Genomic DNA, 22,499 nt, shown 5'->3' with positions numbered 1-22,499 from the left:
CAGTCAGTCATCCCTGGGATGCCTTCTGGACGCCGCGGAGGCCCGCCATGATGTCCTCTGCCCCTGCTCTAACCGCAGAAGGCCCATCAGTCTCACCACTCTGACATGGGAGGTGTTGGCAGAGGTGGTCAGTGCCAAGAGGTTGGCCATCCAGTGCAGAAAATGGATGAATGATCTCATTTGTGCTGCCAGGGTAAGTCAACCATCTCATCAATCTCAACTCACCCACTCATAAGCCCTTAACACATTCACTGGCATCTCACTCACTGCCATGTCAAGGGACATCACCACTCACTCTCTCACACACACCCTCACATCACCATCTGGCCTCATCTGCCATGGAGATCACCTCCTCAGCCTGTCCACGGCTCCGCTTAGCACACACGCATGCCTGGCATCCTTCTGATTTGGCCTGGTATGCACCTTGCTCATAGTCTCTCCATCTGTCTTTATGCAAGATCGAGCACAATCACCAGGAGAGGTCCCAGACCAGGTTGGAGTGCTGGGCATCAAGGTCCTCACTCCATTCAAGAGTCACATGTTAGAGCTGGCCAGAAAGGATGTTGACCATTCCTGCGGCAATGCTGAGGTCAGCAGCGACCACCCACATGAGGATTCTGCACCAGGTCATTCCTATCTCAATGCTACTCTGAGTCCACTATGCTGTGCCCAACGTGGCTGCCAAGCACTAATAATCTCCACTTTCGCCCTAAGGCACACGTACCACATTGCCCTCAGGCAACCTTGACCCAGAACACAGTGCCGGGAGCACCTTGGATGAGGACCCTTAGGGCAGCACCATTGAAAATCTGTCACGGTGCTTATCCACACCCTCCACCAGCGCAGCAACACACATCTCAGTGGGACCTAGATGGTGAGCACAGTATGCAATCTGTTCTACAGCAGGCAGAGGCAGGGACATACTTGATCACCGGCACTCAGAGAACTAACTGCTGGAGGCAAGGAATCTGCTGAGTCCGAGTCAGATGATGAGCCTCTGGACTCAGTCCTCAATCAGTTGCTGGAGCTGCAAAGATAATAACGGGAACATCAGGAAGGGATGGCTGGTGCACTCCTCAGGTTGCAAAGTGTGATGAAGGAATCCATCCACCTTCACTCTGAAGTGATAGTGCCGACTTGCCAATGCATTGAGGTCAACACTGGCAGGATGGCAGCAGCCCAGGACATTAGTCCTGGAATGCTGCGCAGGCTGCACTCCAACGCTGACTCCATAGTTGGCCTTCAACAGTGTCAATGTGAGAGGGGTCCGGGCCAGCTCAATCTCACACCAGCTTCCCCTTCTCCTCAACCAGGGGGCACCCAAAGGAAGGAGAACCTGCAGCTCAATATCCCAGTGCAATCCACCCAGGAGACTCTGGGAATGTCCGGCTGATCCAAATCCCCTCTTCCTCTGGCCCCTGCAATTCCAGCTCCACGGGCTGCAGGGGTGCCACTACCACACAGCAGGATACACAAAGCAAGCCAGGGGCCACCAGGTCTCAGCCCTCCAGAGAACACATGCCGAAGTAATCACAAGCAGGGCGTAGCAGTCCGTAGGCTGCCCCCACCTCCACTGTGGATATTGGGGGAGCACCAAGATGTAGCAGCAGGGTTAGGAAAGTTAAGAAGATGTAGTTACACAGCCTGGGCACAGGTGTTAATGAGTTTTACATAATGTTTCCTATCGTAAATAAACTCCCAAGAATGTCCCCTTGCCAATACTCCTTGCTCAGATGTGCAGTGTTCGTGTCACTCAGATGTGAAACTTTGATTCCTGCACAAAATAAAGGCAGATGTGTCAGTCAAGGGCCTATTCCCTGTGCAGTGTGTAGCCTTCAGAGGAAAATGTTGGTCCAGCTTCACACTCACTGGACACAGTGATGCCTGCACCTCGATGGTGCTTGTCATTGCTACCAGAATGTTGTGGGCAGGTGTCAGAGAGTTCCATCACTCTTTCTGTGTGCTCTCAGCACCTTTGAGGTGGGGCTGGCCCCCATCTCTTCAGCATCTGTGACCAGTGATGCTCCTGAAGGGGACAGGTGCTGAAGGCTGACAAAAGATCAGGTCCATTTAAAGTTTCCCAACTGGGTCTCTATGATATGACCCTGATCACAAAAGGTAAACGAGCTGCCCTCAGCCAGACAGGAGTCAGGCTATGTGAAGATCTATGGAGTGTCCTCACTACATGCCATCATCATCCTCCCGGAATCAAGTGACTATTTTGGCCTCCGTTGTGTCTCCATGACATGAGCCTGAGCACTGAGGGTATGTGCGGTGCCAGAAAGGAGTCAAATGCTTACAGATGCAAGGTGAGGATGTCAGGACTGTCCTCACTGCATCTTGTCATCATCCTCTACAGATCTTGCAGCTATGAGGGCCTCCAGATCACGCCTCCTCACCTGGCCAGTGCGATGGCATCCTCGCCTTCGAGGACCTCATCATCATCATCATCCCCTTCGACATCCTCCTCATTGGAGGAGATATGCAGCTCTTCCATCTCCTCCTCAGCCAGGTCCTCCCACCATTGCAGTGCCAGGTTGTGTAGCGCACAGCAAGCTACAGTGATGCGTGACACCCTGTGGGAACTGTGGTCCACCAGACTTGGAACCTTATTTTCAAGATCTGTATCGTTTGCTTCACCAAAGCCTGGGCCGTGGCATGAGCCTCATTGTACCATCATTCTGCTGCAGTCTGAGGCCAGCGCACAGGCGTCATCATCCACATCCTCCATGGGTAGCCCTTATCCCCAAGAAGCCAACCCTGCTGCCCCTGTGGACCCTGGAAGATGTCAGGGATCTGAGACTTGTTAAGTATGTAGGGGTCATGCATATTCCCTGGGAATCATACGCAGACCTATAGGATCATTTGCAGTGGTCACAAACCAGTTAAACATTCAGTGAGTGGAAGCCCTTGTGGTTGGTGTAGTTGCCTGCCTGTTGCCAGAGATCTAAACGTGAGTGCAGTTGATGGCCCCTACACCTGTGGAAAACCTGAGATCTGCGCAAATGCCAATATTCTTGCTTCCTGGGTTGCCTGATCCCGGGCGAAATGCATTACATCCTGTGCCTTCGCGAAGATGGCATCCGTGACCACCTGGATACATTTGTGCATGAAGGCTTGTGGGAACCTGCACAGGTCATCTGTGGATCCCTGGAAGGAGCCACTGGCAGAAAAACTGAGTGTTGCTGTCACTCTCATGACCAGTGGGCAGTGGATGCCCTCCATGCCCTCATGGCACCAAATCCTGCAGTAGGTGGAATATGTGACTGACCAGTTCCCTAGATATGTGTGGTTTTCAGCGACAGTGGTTCTCAGTCATCTGCAGGAATAACAGATGCCTCCTATAGACCCTGGTTCTAGTGAGATGCCTAACAGCAATGGTCTCTGTGGATTTTCAGATATGTGCGCAGCAGGCCCTGCCGCTCCTTCAATTTGAGGGAGGCGCTCCTCCCTTTGGCGAGCCAAGCACCTCCACTGCTCTCTTCTTCTTCGTCTTCTTCTCTGCTCCCTGTAAGCCATGAAGCATCCCATTAAATCACCAGGCTCCATGATCCTGATGTTCTCCTCCTGCAGAACCAAACGGAGAGATGCGTGGGTTAGCATGGGTGTAGCAAGAACTTCTCTTGGTTAAGCCTGAAGGCCCCTTCACACATGCAGGAGAGTGCTGGCCATCACTTGGATGGCCAGAGCGTAGCGGCTGCTCAAAACCCCACCCACCTCTGCCCCACTCCACTTGACCGATTGGCAGCAGCTGCGGCCACTGGACTGCATGTTGTGCTCTCAACTCAGGCACAGGCATTCTCCTAACCTGCACTGTAAGGCTGATCTGACCTTGAACTATGGGGGAGACTGGTCCAAACCTTAATAAAGACATTGCAAGGGCTGTGAGTGCCTCTACTAGTGACTGCGCCATAACCACCTTTCGCAAGGGGATTGTACAACTTGCTCAGTCGGCCAGTTGCTCTGCTGCCCCCTAAAACACACATTAATTTGCAGTCTGCACCCAAGGGGCGTAAAGTTCTGGAGCATTTGGTGGCACTTTCATGCTTTTGCAGTGCCTGAGTGGGCAGAAAAGCTTCAGGGGTCTGACTCCAACCATGTCAATGGAGCTGCTGCCGAACGGTTTCAGCTATGGAAGGATGCTCACTCTTGACAAGCTTTTTCTAAGTGCATAGCCGTTTCCCTCACCCTCCATCCCCTCTCCCCAACCATTCCCAGCCCGGGCATGTGCTGGTATGCTTTCTTCAGTCAGCGCTGCCTTGCTCCCCACCACTCCCACCCCCGGCCTCACCGGTGCTGGAGCCCTTGCCCTGGCACTGCATTGAAAGTCAGCCAGGAAAAAGTGACTTGCTTGTGCAACACCACACCCACACACCCCCCCCACTGCCACCCCACCCCCACCTCCACCCATTGAATGCACAATGCCTCTTCCTTGAGACTTTACTGAGCACTGCGCAAGGTTGTGTGCTCTTACCTCGAAGTTCAGCTCGCCAGGTGCATGCCTATTAAAGGCAGTCATGAAGCATGCCGTTCTGAAGTAACGCCAACGTGGGCAGTAAATTTGACATGGGGGGGATGATTCTGGTGTGAGGGCACAATAATGAGATGCAAATGCATTAAAATGAACTTCCCAACATTGGACAGTGGGAAATGCAGCCCGCCACTGAAAGGCAGAGCAAACGATCGCAAATTGGTTTCACAGCGGCGTAAAACCAATTTTTGGCCTTCTCACCATATTATCTGCTCACGCCCACCGTAGGACCGGATGACTCTACCCTATATCTTGAACTTGTATAGGGACATAAATATGATGGCTATAAAAATTGGTTTATTATGCAAATGTGTCTTTATCAGCCATTTCCATTAAAAGTTGCAACTACTTGAGTTTTTTCTGCTATTGTATCAAGTTTCCATTTATATAATTTTTAATGAAATAACTATCACTGGGGATCTGAAAGATAGCTCTCCAGCACTTTAGTGGGTTGGAGGAGGATTGAAAGAGCCTTCCAGTTCAGGGAGGTGGGGAACCCAGGTCACAGATTCTTAAACTTTCCTTGTAGGACTGAGCAAAGTAACTCTGCTCATCCTGGCCCCACAAGGAGTTTAAAAAAGAAAATCCACTTACCTTGTTGGACCTCTTGTGGTTCTTGCTCCTCTCCCAGTTAAGTTAGCCTTGCTGAGAAGCTACAATGGCTTTTCATTCAGGCTTTCAGTAAAATTGCATTCTGGTGTCTCTCTCACCTGCTCAAGAGAACAGGTTAAGATCAGGAGTGTTGGATAGACAGTAGGATGGATTGGGGTAAGCCTCACAACGCCACTCAAACTGTACGCTTGTCCTCTTGCTGCACTCTCTCCGTTTTATATATAATCTCTTTTCACATTAGAATGCAGAGCATGTAGGTTAAGCAACTATATCCGTTACGTTCCTGCTGTTGGGTCACTTTGCTCAGCGAACGCAGTTGTACATCCACCTGCTGCTGTCTCAGAGAACAATGTAGGATGAAGCACATGCTGTTTATTAACACAAGTAACAGAGCACCAACATATGTGTGCTTCTCAAACCAGACCAGAGAGTCAGGATTCATGGGTCTTTTTCAGATTGGATAGACGTAACTAGTGGAGTGCCACAAGGATCAGTCCTTGGGCCTCAATTATTTACTATCTTTTTAATGACCTGGAGGAAGGGGCAAAGTGTAAGGTATCCAAATTTGCTGATGATACAAAAATGGGTGGGAAGGTATTGTGATGAGGACATAAGGAACCTGCAAGGGGACATAGATAGGTTGAGTGAGTGGGCAAAAACTTGTCGATGAAGTTTAATGTAGGAAAGTGTGAGGTCATGCACTTTGGTAGGAAAAATCAAAAGGCAGACTTATTTAAACAGAGAGAGACTCCAAAAAAGTACAGCACAGAGGGATCTAGGTGCTCTTGAGCATGAAACACAAAAAGTTAGCATGCAGCAAGTAATTAAGAAGGAAAATGGAATTTTGGCCTGTATTGCAAGGAGGTTGGAGTTTTAAAAATAGAGAAGTCTTGTTACAACCGTACAGGGTGTTGGTGAGGCCGCACTTGGAGTACTGTGTACAGTTTTGGTCCCTGTGTTTAAAAAAGGATATACTGGCAATGGAGGCAGTTCAAAAGAGATTCACTAGGCTGATTCCTGGGATGAAGGGGTTGACTCATCAAGAACGGCTAAACAGGTCAGGCCTTTATTCAATTGGGTTTAGAAGAATAAAGGGTGACCTTATTGAAATGTACAAGATTCCGAGGGGCTTGACAGGGTAGATGTTGAGAAGATGTTTCCACTAGTGGGGGAATCTCGAACTAAGGGACATAGTTACAGAATAAGGGGGCACTCATTTAAAACTGAGATGCAAAGGAATTTCTTCTCTGAGGTTAGCGAATGTCTGGAATTCTCTACCCCAAAGAGATGTGGAGGCTAGATCACTGAAAGTATTTAAAGAGGAGGTAGATTGATTTTTGAAATATTGGGGAGTTGAGGGCTATTAGGAGCTGGCACGAAAGAGGAGTTGAGGCCTGGGGCAGACCAGCCATGATCTTATTGAATGGCAGGGCAGGCTTGAGGGTCCAAATGGGCTACTCCTATTTCTTATGTTCTTAGACCCTATCCTAAACTGCACATTAACATTGTAGCCCGCAGTACACAGCAATTGGGTAATACAGTCTCGTAGTCAATCTGCTCACATTCTCTTAAAGGTGTATTGCATCTCAGATTACCACAATATCAGAGTTTTGTTTACCAGTTTAAGCATTTCAGTAAACAAAAAATTATTAAATTATATCATTCATGTAAATGAATAGATGTGATGATGAAAACATAACAGAAAATCACTGGCTATCAATGTAGTACATAGCTCTATACTAACATTGATTTTTGCTACAATTAATTTGATATCAAGGAACTGCATAGATATATTTGCAATCATTACACTGGTTTAATGGTTAATGACAATAAATTTCAGAAGGCTTAAAGAATCGTTGAAATTTCTCCATGGCATTACTATACCTCTCATTTAAAACAACTTCATCCATCACAGGGAGTCAACATGGAAATATCTGATCTTAGCGCCCATACAGAATAACTTGCCCTACAAACGATAAAAAGACAGAAAATTAATTGACCGACTTTAAATCCATTATTTGCTATTATTCTTTCTGCCTGTATTAAAATGAAGTTTTAATACAGTTAAATCATGCCTCATCATGTCTTAGAGATATCGCAAAGTGCTTCACATACAGGTTGAAATGTAATGACCTGTTATGTAGGTAGTTTACATTAATGCCTATTTTTTCCAGGGAATTTTTATCTATAAGGTAAGTTACATTAAAGGATCTGGGTTATGACGGAACCGATTTAAGATTATATAAAACATCAACATTTCCCACCTATGGACTGCTTAGTAGTTCTAAGGCAGTGAGGGTGTGGCACTTAGACCTTGAAAGCTGAAGGAACAATTGATGTAGGTTTCATCGGCCTGAGTATTTCATCCTGCGGGCAGGCGTGCGCCCAACCCAATTGGGAGTAAAATAGTGCGCAATGATGTTGGTTGAACGTCCCGATGACATTGCACACTAGCGTGATATTTTGGTCGTCAGGCATGCGTGAGAGTTGGCAGCGCGTCCGCTGACAATTAAGAAGCCTTCAAAGCGCTTAAGCAGGCAATTGAGTAGAATTTTTTGCTGCCTGTTTAACCTTACAGTTGGTGGGCAGGTAATTAGGCCAGGCGGCCTTTGCATTTTTTGTGAACCCTCATCCATGGGCGGGATGAGGTTTCCAATAGTAAATTACAAAAACAATAAATGTTTATATTATTTGTAGAAACTTTATTTTTCATTTAAAAAATCTTCAGCTCCCTGAGGCAGCTCTGTGCCTTCAGGGAGATTTCAGTCAGTGCACCCTGGCCCATGTGAAAACTTTTGTGGTCATGCTCCTCCCACCCCCCCACCCTGGCAGTGCTGAGGCTTTCAGCGCATGTTTCCCATTAATTGGCCAGCCAGCATGAAATCGCGGTCGGAGTCCGTTCGCAGGCAGTGGTCCGTTTCACAGCTGTTTCTGGGCCTGCCTGCCGCACCTGCCCGACAAAGGGAAAATCCTGCCCGTTGGGTACCCAGCACACCTGCCTGAAACAGTTTGGAGATGACTGCTTACATAGGCAAATAGGGGTCTTGTGCCACTTTTGATGTAGTATTCAAGATTGTGGGGGGCTGGCGTTGATGGTTAATTTTTCTGCCTGCACTATGGGTAGAGGTTTGGAAAGTTGGGCTGTAATGTAAATCAAGGGTAAAATTTCTTATGGCACTTCAATTGCTGGGTCTTTGGATCCGATCATTTGTGGGGTAACTTTTCCAGACATATCTCTTGCCCCTTGAAGTGAGGTCAACGCACTAAATGTCCTGAATGTTTTGAGGTGTAGGTGCATAGGGAACTGGACGTGAAGCACAAGTGAAGTAGTCACTGGAAAACTCAGATTATCTGTGGCACCAGACCGCAGTTGCAGAACAGGTGCCAATCTCAGAATGACAAAGACAGGCATAGGGCTGAATAATATTGTTGGGGGGAGGTACCTCCCTCGCACCCTGGAAACAATGTTGGCATTGAGCTCGCAGACATAAAGGACTTAACAAGACTGAGTGGGACTTCCGCCCCACATTGCAGGGTAGTTCCCACTCTCTGGAGTTGCTAGCCATCAGTCCTGACAGCGCCAGGAAGGCATCAGTGGCTGCAGCCGGGACTGTAGAAGAAGAAGACAAAGGCTCATGGACCCTTAGAGCAGGTAAGTCTGGGGTCTTAAGTCAGAAAAGTGGGGATATGTTAGGGAGAGGGGCGGGTGTGGTGGGTTTAAGGAGAAGGGCAGGTAGGAAGTAAGGGGCGGTTCGACTTTAGGGGGAGCTGCCCCATCATTGGAAAAGGGCAGCCCTCGAAGAGCGACCCCAACCCCCCCAACCTTCCTTCATAATCTTTAAGCATCTCAGTGAGAAAAATCAGGCTTCTCACACCCACCCAGCTGCCCACGCCATGAAACATTTGGCGTATTATCAGGGTCAATTGGTTTGATAACAAGCCTAATTGACCCTTGATTATTCATTTAAATATGGTGGGCGGACTGCCAATTTCGACAGCCACACCACCCACCACCCCCCCCCCCCCCCCCCCCTCCACTCCCCCCCGTATTATGGGGGTGAGCTGGGGGGTTGGGGAGGGGGGTTGGGCGGAAAGGTGGTGGGGTGGGCGCCTGCCCTATTTTACATGTCATCCCCAAGGGAAGCATGTCTGCTGGGGGCACACAGAATTCAGCCCATAGGGACTAAGTCTCAAGAGATTGAAATGAAAACTGCTTCATGATAATTTGATGTGTAAAATGGGAGAACATTAAACTATCCGGGTGGTTTTCATTTTGAACATTTTTCAGGTGGGCAGTGACCAGGAAGTACATAGTGGCTACCTAGAGGAGTCAGCATGGGGACCAATCAGTGTTGTTTCTGGATGCTACGAAGGATTGTCTGCAGCAGCACTTTAAGAGGATAGGACGGTAGCACTGGGACTGAAAAGCAGCATCATTTTAGATTGGTAGGCAACAGTAGCAAGTACATTCAATTTAGAAGCATGTAAGGTTCAAAACTTATAAATACCTGTCAGGAAACTTCAAAACTTATAAGTACCTGTCAGGAAACTGTCTCCCAAGCCTCCATTCATCTTTCTCTGACTGAAGATGTCTTTAATTTTCACTGGAAATGGCTGCCTCCACATTTGCATTGCCCATGGTTGCTGGGTGGGAGTAGGAAAGAACAGTGGTCAGGGGGAGCCAAGATGTAAATGAAGTCTTAACGTTGTCATCTAATCCCAACTTGCATTTGTTTATGGCACTCTAGGATGGAACACAAGAACAAGGGTAAGACATTCAGCCCCCCAAGCTGGCTCTGCAACTCAATTCGATAAGTCATAGAGTCATAGTCATAGAGTCATAGTGGTCTACAGCACAGAAAAAGGCCCTTCAGCTCATTGAGTCTACGCCGGTCAAACAAGTACCTAACTATTCTAATCCCATGTTCCAGCACTAGGCCCATAGCCTTGTATGCCATGGCATCGTAAGTGCACATCCAAATACTTCTTAAATGTTATGAGGGTTTCTGCCTCTACCACCTTTTCAGCAGTGAGTTCCAGATTCCCACCACCCTCTGGGTGAAAAAATTCTTCCTCACATTCCCTCTAAACCTCCTGCCCCTTATCTTAAATCTATGCCCCCTGGTTATTGATCCCTCCACCAAGGGGAAAACTTCCTTTCTGTCTGCCCTATCTATGCCCCTCATAATTTTATACGCCTCAATCATGTTCCCCTTCAATCTCCTCTGCTCTAGGGAAAATAACCCCAGTTTATCCAATCTCTCCTCATAACTAAAACTCTCCAGCCCAGGCAACATCTTGGTAAATCTCCTCTGCACTCTCTCTGCTGCAATCACATCCTTCCTATAATGTGGATTCCAGAACTGCACGCAATACTCTAGCTGTGGCCTAACCAGCATTTTATACAGTTCCAGCATAACATCCCTGCTCCTATATTCTATGCCTCGGCTAATACAGGTTAGTATCCCATATGCCTTCTTAACCACCTTATCTACCTGTCCCACTACCTTAAGGGACCGGTAGACATGTACACCAAGGTCCCCCTGATCCTTGGTACTTCCCAGGTCCTGCTATTCATCGTGTATTCCCGTACCTTGTTTGTCCCATCCAAGTGCATCATGTCGCACTTGTCCAAATTAAATTCCATTTGCCACTGATCAGCCCATCTGACCAGCCCATCTATATCCTCCTGTAACCTAAAGCTATCCTCCTCATATTTACCACCCCACCAATTTTTTTGTCATCCCTCAACTTATTGATCAACCTTCCTACATTCAAGTCTAAATCGTTTGTATATATCACAAACAGCAAGGGACCCAACACCGATCCCTGTGGAACCCCACTGGACATGGGCATCCAGTCACAAAAACACCCCTCGACCATCATCCTCTGCTTCCTGCCACTCAGCCAATTCTGGATCCAATTTGTCAAATTGCTTTGGATCTCCTGGGCTCTTACCTTCGCTATCAGTCTCCCATGCAGGACCTTATCAAAAGCCTTGAAGTCCAAGTAGACTAGGCTAAATGCATTGCCCTCATCTACACACCTGGTCACCTCTTCGAAAAATTCAATCAAATTGGTCAGACAAAACCATGCTGACTGTCCTTGATTAATCCCTGCCTCTCCAAGTGTAGATTAATTCTGTCCCTCAGAATTGCTTCCAATAGTTTCCACACCACTGAGGTTAGACTGACTGGCCTGTAGTTCCCTGGTTTATCCCTTCCTCCCTTCCTGAATAACGGTACCACACTGACTGTCCTCCAGTCCTCTGGCACCTCTCCTGTGCCAGAGAGGTATCAAAAATTATTGCCAGCACCCCTGTTATCTCCTCCCTTGCCTCACTCAACAGCCTGGGATACATTTCATCCGGGCCTGGAGATTTATCTACTTTTAAGCCTGCCAGACCATTTAGAACCTCCTCCCTTTCTATGCTAATTTCTTTAATTATATCACAGTCCTTCTGCCTGATTTCCATATCCACGTTGTCCCTCTCACTTGTGAACACCGAAACAAAGTATTCATTTAGAACCCTACCTACGTGTTCCGGCTCCAAACACAAATTACCACTATGGTCCTTAATGGGCCTTACTCTTTTCCTAGTTATCCTCTTACTCTTAATGTACTTGTAAAATAACTTTGGATTTTCCTTTATTTTACCTGCCAATGTTTTTCATGCCCTCTTTTTGCTCTCCTAATTTCCTTTTAAGTTCCCCCCCCACACATTCTACACTCCTCTAGGGCTTCTGTTTTGAGCCCTTGGTATCTGCCATAAGCCTCTCTTTTTCTCTTTATCCAATCCTGTATATCCCTCGACATCCAGGGTTCCCTGGATTTGTTGGTCCCACCCTTCATCTTTACTGGAATATGTTGGCCCTGTACTCTCCCTCTTTCCTTCTTGAATGAGTCCCACTGCTCTAACACAGATTTGCCTAAATCCAGCTGTTCTTAGTTCACCCTAGTCAAAACATGTCTGATTTTATTAAAATCAGCCCTCCCCCAATTTAGAACTCTGATTTCTGGCCCATCCTTGTCCTTTTCCATAACAACCTTAAATCTAACAGAGTTATGATCACTGTCTACAAAATGCTCCCCCACTGATACCTCTACCACTTGCCCAGCTTCTTTCCTTAAAATTAAGTCCAGGACCACCCCCTCTCTTGTTGGACCTTCCATATACTGGCTTAAAAAGCTCTCCTGGATGCATTTTAAGAACTCCGCTCCCTCTCAACCTATCACACTATGACTAACCCAATTAATGTTGGGCAAGTTGAAATCCTCACTATTACTCCCCTATTATAATGGCCATTTTGTATCTTAACTTCATCTGTCCACCTTGGTTCCATAACCCCGCATAGCCTTGCATAATAAAACTGTACTAATTTCAGTTTTGAAACTTTTAATTGGCCTTGTTTGAACAGTATCTTGGAGGGAGAGATGTGCAGATTCCTACCATCTTCTCACATAAACTGTGACCTTAAAAATGGAGATCTGTCCATAGCCAAAGACAACACAGCATTAAAGGCAGGATTTTTAGGTCATCGTGTGGACACGATCGGCTTGGCCAAGGACCGGACCGCCACCCATGATCAGCCTTCAACCGTTAATTGGCCAGCCCACGTGAAGCACGCACTGATATAATCAGCGTTGCCTGGGGGTTGGGGGCAGGAGGAGGGTGAGCACTGAAGTCAGTGTGGGTACAGGGGAGCGCTTACCGAAAGCTCCCTGAATGCAGAGAGCTGTCTCAGGGAGATGAAGACTTCAAAAATATCAAATAAAGAATTTTAAATCCGTAACAAAAATGTCCACGCAACACAAGCAGTCACCTGAGCATAGACATTATAAAGATTCTGCGCATAGATTTTTTAAAAATTTAATAACGGAAACCTCACCCCTCTTTTGGATGAGGGTTCCTGAAAAACACAAAGGCTGCCTGGCCAATTCATCCGCCTGCCAACTGTAACGTTGGACGAGCAGTGAAAAATCCCAGTTAACTGCGCCATTAATGGGCTTAATAACCCTCTTAATTGTCGGTGGACACACTTCCAAGTTTAGCGCACACCCGCCGACCGAAATATCGCATGAGTGCGTGATGACGTCTGGACGCTCACCCGACGTCATCAAGCGCTATTTTACGCTCGAGTATGTAGGGTGCGCGCCCGCCCAGTGAAAAATTCTGGCCTAAATCACACTTCTACCACTCAGAATCCTGAATGCTGGAAATCTGAAATCCAGTGTCCATTAACCAAACTAGAACTCAGATCCTCCTACCACCTCGTTTTAAGTGCAAGCAAAACAGTAGCGGCACAAAAATGGGTCCACCCTCTCTCCCATTTAGTAGATACAGTGGTGTATATGGAACAGCCATGATGTAACAAATAGAAACAGAAAATGCTGGAAATATTCATCAGGTAAAATATTCAACATCTGTGGAGAGAGAATCAATCTGTTCAGTTCTGATGAAAAGTCATTGACTAAAATGTGCTTCTCTCTCCACAGATTCTATCAGGCCTAAGCATTTCCAGTATTTTCTGCTTATATTACAGGTTTCCAGCATCTACAGTATATTGTTTATGATTTAACATGGCATAATACTAATAGTAGAGATGACATGAATTATTCCACTAAGTCATTCTATCTTTCTCATATTCTCTTACAATCACATATGGCATAAGTAGCAAACATGACTCTATCTCGGAACTTGCAATTGTTTTGCCATCCATTAACCTCATATAACCTGGTACAAAGTATTGCTGATCTTTTCTTGTTGTGCAGTAAAGCCCATTCATGGACCTTTGCTACAACCCACAATGTACCAAATGCCTTTATTAACAAAAGTTCGAAATATGCAACATTTTTCAGACCACTCTCATAAACCTTCTGGGCCATGAAGAATACTGCAATGTTTTTGGTTTTATTTATTACTAAAAGCCATTAGGTAACTATTAGTAAAAGGCTATCCTCTCAGTTAATGAGCAGACGCAATAATTGAGCAGGTTGTTTCACTTAATTTCTTACCTTACCACGGTGCAAATTGAAGACTATACTACTTGATCTGATTATTTTATTATTTAAATTTCCATTATAAAGCTAGCACTATCTCCATTGGAGGTGGATTTAAACTATTCTATGTGTAATGAAATTAGAAACCTCTCCTTTGCAAATGTGCTTATGATTTTGTGGAATATAACTCAGATTTTATCTTAAACAAATCTACCGAAAAACGTGCCCTGCATAAGGTACAAATTTGCAATGCTGGAGACAGGAACCTATAAATAGCTGGAGCTATTCAGTCGGTCTTATCCAATACTCTTCAACCTTCCAGCCATCAGTTGTAAGAACTACCAGGCACTATTCATTTAAGCTCAACAGAATTTTAACTAGGTTGGTGAATAATTTCCACTATTTGGAGGGTTATGGTAAAGCCCTTCAAATATTTAGTTATTCAAGAAGCTAGATATTCAGATTGAGTTTTGATCAAGTAAAGAAGTATTCCTCAAATGGTGAGGAGTGAGGCTAAAATTCTAGATATTTACCTAAGTCTTGAAAGCTGAGAAGCTAATTCGGAGAGCAACATAAGTAAAAACATTCAAAAATGCTCTTAGGAAATTAGACTAAACCTTTAATACTTCCCTTTAACGGAATCAGTTTATATGAAAGTTTAAGGTAGAATTCAGAGAATACAGGGTACTGTAGTAATCCATAATGTCAAACAGAAAAATTAAAGTATAAGTCAATTCATCCAACATATTTCTATAATACGCACAATTTTACTGTGGAAAATAGTTATCGATTGTAGGTTAACTCTGGGTGTTTTAGGATGTTGGTTTGCGCAATTGAAGCTTGCAGTTTGTCAAACTGTGATATTTTGGATAGCAAAATATAGAAGAATTGACCTTCCTTCATTAGCAAGAGCACTGTAAAAGAAATTTGTAAGTCTTTCCCATAAATTTAGAGTCCAGAAATTCAGGCATGCCCATTTCAGGGAGTGTGATAGCACAAGCAAATACCCTGTTTCTTAAGGATGATGCCCAATATTCCCCAGATATTAGAGCTCAGGCCTCATTATATTGGAATTGGTGTGTCAGCATGATCTGCCGCTGAAGAATTGTGCAATTTTGGGGCAATGCTAGCATTGCCTTGATGCCCACCAGAAATGACATTGAAAGGAGACCCCTGCATTCATTTCAGAACCCTTTTTGCTAAATTTGTTTAAACTAATCAGTGCTTGCATTGCACAGTTTTTCAAGCTCCACAGAGGCCTAATCATTGCTTCTTTAAAGAATAGCTGGAGATCTCTAAAGAAATAGGCAGTTTGTGTTTTTTTTTAAATTACTTGCTTTAATGTGGAAGTAAAAAGTGCAGGAGTGCTCCTCCAGGTTTCACATTAATACGATTAATACTGCAGGCCACAACAGCCGTGTGTTCACCCCTTGCCTCCCATTTGTCCTCTCCGAGCTTACCTTCAAGCTGGCTCTGTGTCAGTACAGCTGAAACTTGAAGGAGACAGACCATTGAGCTGCACTGGGATGCCCATAGCTCTCCACATTGATTTGAATAAGGCCGTAGGAAGGTTCTTGCGGCTTTCATTCTGGCACACAAAATTCAGTGTGACGACCATTTCGTTACTGGCTGCTATTTTTGCTTACCCTGTTGCTTTATTTCATAATTTTAAACACCTCTATCAAATTTCCATCCTTTATAATCAAAACAGCCCAAATTTTCTATGCCTTTTTGTATATTCCTATTTCCTCATATCAGGTAACATCCTGTGCTGAACTTTTTCCATTGCCTCATGATCCTTCCTATAGTGTGGAGCCCAAAACTGCACACAATACCGATTTTTCACTAAGGCTTTTTGCAGATTTATCATTACATTCTGGGGTATAAAATTTATTCTGGGCTAAGACACAAAATGGAGTTATCATATCAGCCACCCATTGTACATACTCTGAAATTTAATTCCATTGACTGCAATGAAGCTGAATATCAGGCACTGCATAAAATGGGTGGTCCATCTGATAACATCCGTTTAATGCCACTACCTAAGATGAAGTTCTACTTTCTCAACATTTACTTTCTATACTTACCATCAACTCTATTCCATTAAATTTCTCTAAGCCAGATCTACTTGAGATGCAGCCTAACCTGGGGCTCAGTTGGCTAGATGGCTAGAGTGTGGTGCAGAATGATATCAATGGTGGGGTTTTCAGTCCCCAGACTGGCTGTGGTATTTCATAGAGGGCTGTCTCCTTACTTTCCCTCGTGTTTGATGCACAGTGCTCACTTCAAGCTAAATAACCACTTGCCCATAAAAGAGGGAGATGTCCATGCTTCTTTGTGGACTATGGTTAATTACTTTGCTTAACCTGTTTACCTAATCCCTTCGCTCTTCCAATAAACCTATACCACTTAATCTGCTGTGTTGTACCTTATTGAAGATTTTCTTTAATCCAAATCCATCACCTCTACTGCATATTTCCCATACATCATGCCTGTCATTACCTTAATAAACATTATCAAGTGTGTTAAGCATCTTTCTGAAAACTGTAATGGTTGCTTCTAATTATTTTTTCTTTATCATGACATATTCTATTAAAGCTACATTTGGTACAGCAATAGAACTTAATTTCACAGTAATTATTCATAACTACCAGAATAAAAAGATGATTTTTCAGTGTAATTGGAATATTAAACACTTTTACACAATTCTTGAGTGCTATGAATGTGGCTTTTCAAGCATTTGAGGAAGAAGTATAGCTTTAATGTAGCTGTTAGTATGACTGACTCTCATTGCACTGTGCCTGAAGAACAGAGAGGAGATTAGTCATCATTCTGGCAACTGATGTGACATATCTGGGCAGCAATATAAATGTTAATGTTTAGTAAAATTCAGCAATTCAAGCTCTGATTTATCCTCAACATGCATGAGTCAATATTTTATCAATATTGCCCGATTCGTTGCTAATGCCACTTTCTTAAAGTTTAAATGTTTTCTCTACTTTTGCATTATGTCAATATAATTGCAGGTTTTCACCTATCAATCTGTTGAAGCAATTCTCTTGCCTACATGATATAGATAAAATGGAACAAGACATTCTATAAATAGGGCCAGATACGCTCCCAGTTATTCAGTGGGTGAATATACCACCTGGCCTGGCAACAAACAATGCCGAACAAAAAAGTCTCAGTCATACTGAGTGAGCTGACTTTAACCACAGTATCAGTAGGGCTATTACAACTGGCCCTAGGATCTCCAGGCTATAGAGAGGGAAATAAAACAACCAATCTTGAGCCCTGCTGGCAGCCCACATTTGTGAGCACTAGTTGAGGACATTGTAAAACCTGGATGTGTTAGGCGGCATAGCCAAAAACAGAACTGTTTGTATAGTGCAGCCTAAGGTTTGACAATTAGCCCCTTGGCCTTTGAAGCTTTTTCACACGGGGGGCAGAATTTTTAGGTCGGCAGGTGGATGCGATCGGCTGGTCTGGGATTGGCCAGGAAACAGACCATTGACCGCAATCAGCCCCCACCCACGACTTCACGTGGGCTGGCCAATTAACGCGCATGCTGAAATGCTCAGCGCTGCCGGGGTGGGGGTGGGAGGAGAGCAGGCGCTGATGTAAGCGCAGGCGCAGGCGAGAGTGGAATGAAAGCTCCCTGAAGGCAGAGACCTGCCTCAAGGAGCTGAAGACTTGAAAACAATTAAAGTTTTTAAAGTCAGGGAAAAAAAATGTTCATGCATCGCAATCGGTCACCTTAACATATAGGTGATTAAAATGCTGTCCATAGATTTTAATGTTTTTAAATTAATAATGGAAACCTCATCCTGCCCTTGGATGAGGTTTCATGAAAAATGCAAAGTCCACCTGGCCGATTCGCCCATCCGCCAACCATAAGGTTGTATGAACCCCAAAAAATCAGAGACAATTGCAACTTTAATTACACTTATTGGCCTCTTAATTGTTGGTGGGCAAGCTTCCGACTTTTGCGCGCACCCACTGACCGAAATATTGTGTGAACACGGGATGATGTCGGGATGCTTGCCTGACGTCATCTTGCACTATTTTGCGTCCGATCGGGTGGGGCACGTGCCTGCACGATGACCTAAAAATTCTGCCCAGGACCTTGGTTTCAAACTCTGAAAATGATATTTGAGAACAGTTGTAAAATTTTAATGCTAACTTTGTTTTCTCAGCATTATTTTGTAAAGTACTTGAACTTTTCCCATTTTCTCCAGTTTTCTAAACTTTTCTGATACAGAGACACTCTTGTATAAATAGGTCCTCCCTATTTCATCTTAAAAACGTAAGAAATAGGAGCAGGCGTAGGTTGAGCCTGCTTTTGGGCCTGCTCCACCATTAGGTTTGATCATGGCTGAACTCTTATGTCAACACCACTTTCAATCTCTATTTAACACCTTAGTACCCAAAAATCTATCGATCTCAGTATTGAAGATACTCAACAACTGCGCATCCACAGCCCTCCAAGGAAGTGAACGCCAAAGATTCGCAGCTTTCTCATTAAAGAAATTTCTCCTTATTTCACTCTGACCCCTTAATCTGAGACTATCCTCCCCAGTTCTATACTCTCTATCCAGGGGAAACAATCTCTCAGCAGCTCCCTATCAAGTCCCCTGAGAGTTCCATACATTTTAATAAGCTTTCCTAGTGTTTTTATAAACTTCAGAAATATAGGGCAAAATTTTCCCCCCCGTTAGGGGGGGTTGCGCGGGGGTGGGCGTGAACCTGATCAGCGTCCCCAATCGGGGCCGCGCTGCCATTTTACATGGGTGGGCCAATTAAAGCCCACCCAACGTGACGCTTGCCCGGAAGTGCAAAGCACTCCCTGTGCAGGCTCGGGGGGGGTGGTGGGGGGAACCCATTAGTCGGGGCTTGCACGCATGTGCGCAAAAGAGCCCAGAAATCTCCCTGAGGCACAGAGGTGCTTCAGGGAGATTTGTTTAAGTTTTAAACAACGGAATAAAGAAATTAAAAACTTTTAAAACATGTCCTCTCATGTGACAGTGTCACTTGAGCTGGGACATGTCAATGAATTTTTTTTTAAATTTTATTGAATTTTTAAACACTTCATGAAACCTCATCCCGCCCGTGGATGAGGTTCCATGAAAAATGCAAAGGCTGCCTGGGCTCTTCACCTGCCCGCCAACCTTAAGGTTGGCCGGACAAATCATTTAATTATTTCAATTAATTTTTAAAAGGCCTTTTAAAAGGTCCATCTGCCGAACTGAAAATCTAAATGATAAGCGGTGATGTCAGGATGCCCGCCCGACGTCATTGCGCGTCATTTTACACTTCGGTGAGCAGGCCCTGCCCCCGCTCACCAACCAGAAAATTCTCCCCACAGGGTGGAATTTAATCCCACCCCCCACCCCCAGGTGATTTTGAAGTCAGGGGGGTGTGGTAAGAGTGGGTCCATTTGATTGTGTGTGAGGGTGTGGAGTAGAGATCCCACTGCTTGCCTGCTCCTTCCAATAAAGCCTGGGATGGGAAGGCTTGTGAGTGTCCTTTTTCCATGTGGGGTGATCACCCAGCAAATCCTGTCAGATTTACTTGCTGCTAGTGGGGGGAGTCCCTCATTCAAAGGCACTCAGTGCCTGATCAAGGGACCTGACACTGGGAAAGGTGGGGCCAATGAGGGTTACCTGTTGCCCTTGCTTCTGACTGCCCAACAACCCCACTCCGCCACCATGCCAACATCACCAGCAGTCATGTTCCCATGACCCCATCATGTGGCCTCACTTACCTTTCTCCGGGAATCCCTGTGAAGGCCCAAGTGAATTATGGGCAGCAGTCACGCTCCCAGTGGCGCTGCTGGCAATGGAGTGCTGGCAGCCAGATTCCATCGGGCTTGGTGGACACAATGCTCTCCTTTGTCCTTGCAGAAGAACTGGGAAGACCTGGGAAAGGGCCCTGACTGGAGGTGGGATTCCATACTACCAAAGGGAAACTGCAATGGAGGGAAAAGCAAGGGAGAGAGTCAGGATTCTAGATGAGGTGGAAGTAGGGGTTGGTGACATGGGAACCCATGATGCAAATGGTGATTCCAAAAAGTGAAGCATCAGTTGTGGGGTACAGTGAAGGCCATCCTATCTGGCGGTGTGGCAAGCACTGAGTTGCATTGGAAGCCGCAGCACTGCACTGGTTTCTGCTCTGCTAGGTTAGTTCTCATGATTTCTTCTTGTGCCTCCCACAGGTGCATGCGTATACCCAAGAACACCCTCTCCCTCTCCCTCTGCAGCCCCAAAGGAACCTTGTGAAAATCAGGAAGTACCATCACACCTGACAGGTGCACCATTCAACAGCACGGACACTCTCACCTCAGTGGGTCAAGGCACGTGTTTAGTTACTGAGGTAATAGGTGAGGAGCATCGCACACGCAGCAGAGATGACTATGAATAGTTTCACGTTGGAGGAGGGAGGAGAGATACAGCCATGCTCAGCTGGGCAGAAAGATGCAGGGCCTCTGGAGTCACAAGAAAGGGGGCTCTAATTAGATCAATAGCAACAGCTGTACTCCCACATGTCAGAGTTTGGACAGAGCATACAAACATAAGGGTGTACCAGCAAATAAGGTCAGAGTAGGAAAAAATGGTACAAAGAATTAAAAGTGCTTTATCTGAATGCACACACCATTCATAATAAGATGAATGAATTGTCAGCACACATAAAAGTAAATGAGTATGATATGATAGCCATTACAGAGACATGGTTGCAAAGTGACCACAAATATGCAAAGATACTTGGCATTTTAGAGGACAGGAAGAAAGGAAAATGAAGTGGGGTAGCTCTGTTAATAAAATATGAGATCAGTACAGTCATAAAAAAGGATATTGGTTCAGAGGATCAAAATGTAGAATCAGTCTGGGTGGAGATAAGAAATAGCAGAGGAAAGACCTCTCTGTTGGGAGTGGTTTAACTGACACCTGAGAGTAGCTATACTGTAGAACAAAGTATAAATCAAGAAATCATGTGGGCTTGTAAGAAAGCTACTGCAATAATTGTGATTTTAGTTTTCATTTGCATTGGATGAATCTTCCAAAATTCCTTAGAATCCGCAAGGGTCCCAGCAGACTTAAAAGCCATAAATGTAACACCACTATTCAAGAAAGGAGGGAGACAGCAAAAAGCAGGAAACTATAGACCAGTTAGTTTAACATTTGTCATTGGGAAAATGCAAGAATCCAATTTTAGGGAGGTAGTAGCAGGACATTTAGGAAATCACAATACAATCAGGCAAAGTCAGCATAGTTTTGTGAAGGGAAATCCAATTTTTTGACAAATTCATTAGAGTTCTTTCAGGATGTAACAAGCAGTGTGGATAAAGGGGAAAAGTAGATGTAGTGTATTTGGATTTCCAAAAGGCTTTTGATAAGGTGCCACATAAAAGTTTACTGTACAAGGTAATAGCTCATGGTGTTGGGGGTGATATGTTAGTATGGATAGAGGATTGGCTATCTAACAGAAAACAGAGTTGGGATATATGAATCCTTTTCATGTTGGTAAACTGTAACTAGTGGAGTATCACTGGAATCAGTACTGGGATCTCAACTGTTTACGATCAATATTAATGACTTATATGAAGGGACAGTCTGTAATTTAGCCAAATTTGCTGATGATACAAAGATGGTTAGGCAAGCAAGCTGTGAGGAGGATACAAAATGTCTGCAAAGGGATATCTAGATTAAGTGAATGGGTAAAAAATTTGGAATATGGAGCATAATGTGAGAAGATGTGAGCTGTGCACTTTGGCAGGAAGAATAGAAAAGCAGAATATTATTTAAATAATGAGAGACTGCAGAATGCTGCAGTACAGAGGGATCTGGGTGTACTTGTACCTGAATCACAAAAAAGTTAGCATACAGGTTCAACAAGTAATTAGGAAGCCTTTATTGCAAGGGGGTGGAACATAAAAGTAGGGAAGTCTTGCTACAGCTGTAGAGGTCATTGGTGAGATAGTACCTGGAGTATTGTGGACACTTTTAGTCATCTTACTTTAAGGAGGGATATGCTTGCATTGGAAGCAGTTCAGAGAATGTTCACTAGGCTGATTCCTGGGTTGAAGGAGTTGTCTTATGAAGAAAGATTGAGCAGGTTTGGCCCATACTGATCAGAGTTTAGAAGAATGAGAGTGATCTTATTGAAACATACAAGATTCTGAGGAGACTTGACAGGGTAAATGCTGGGAGGATGTTTCCTTTCTGGAGGAATCTAGAATTCAGGTGGGTTGTGGGGTTCTCCCATTTAAGACAGAGATGAGGAACTTCTCTTGGAGGGTTGTCAGTCTTTGGAATTCTCTTCCACAGAAAGGACTGGAGGCTGAGTCATTTGAATATAT

At 44.9% G+C, this 22,499-nt stretch overlaps 1 protein-coding gene across 1 annotated transcript in view; it reads right to left on the bottom strand.

The window, feature by feature from the left end:
* The window catches only part of htr4 (5-hydroxytryptamine receptor 4), a 216,523-nt gene that overhangs the window by 172,037 nt on the left and 21,987 nt on the right, over positions 1-22,499 (bottom strand). The window contains exons 2-3 of the mRNA XM_041193770.1: positions 9,682-9,787; positions 7,028-7,109 (exon numbers count right to left, since the gene is read on the bottom strand). Of these exons, the coding sequence (XP_041049704.1) occupies positions 7,028-7,053 (26 nt within the window). The 5' untranslated portion in view covers positions 7,054-7,109; positions 9,682-9,787. The remainder of the gene's footprint in view (positions 1-7,027; positions 7,110-9,681; positions 9,788-22,499) is intronic.

This window comes from Carcharodon carcharias, chromosome 8, assembly GCF_017639515.1.
Source record: "Carcharodon carcharias isolate sCarCar2 chromosome 8, sCarCar2.pri, whole genome shotgun sequence".
Taxonomy (NCBI): domain Eukaryota; kingdom Metazoa; phylum Chordata; class Chondrichthyes; order Lamniformes; family Lamnidae; genus Carcharodon; species Carcharodon carcharias.
Note: the sequence above shows the minus strand (reverse complement) of the source record. Positions and strands in the feature narration are given on the sequence as shown.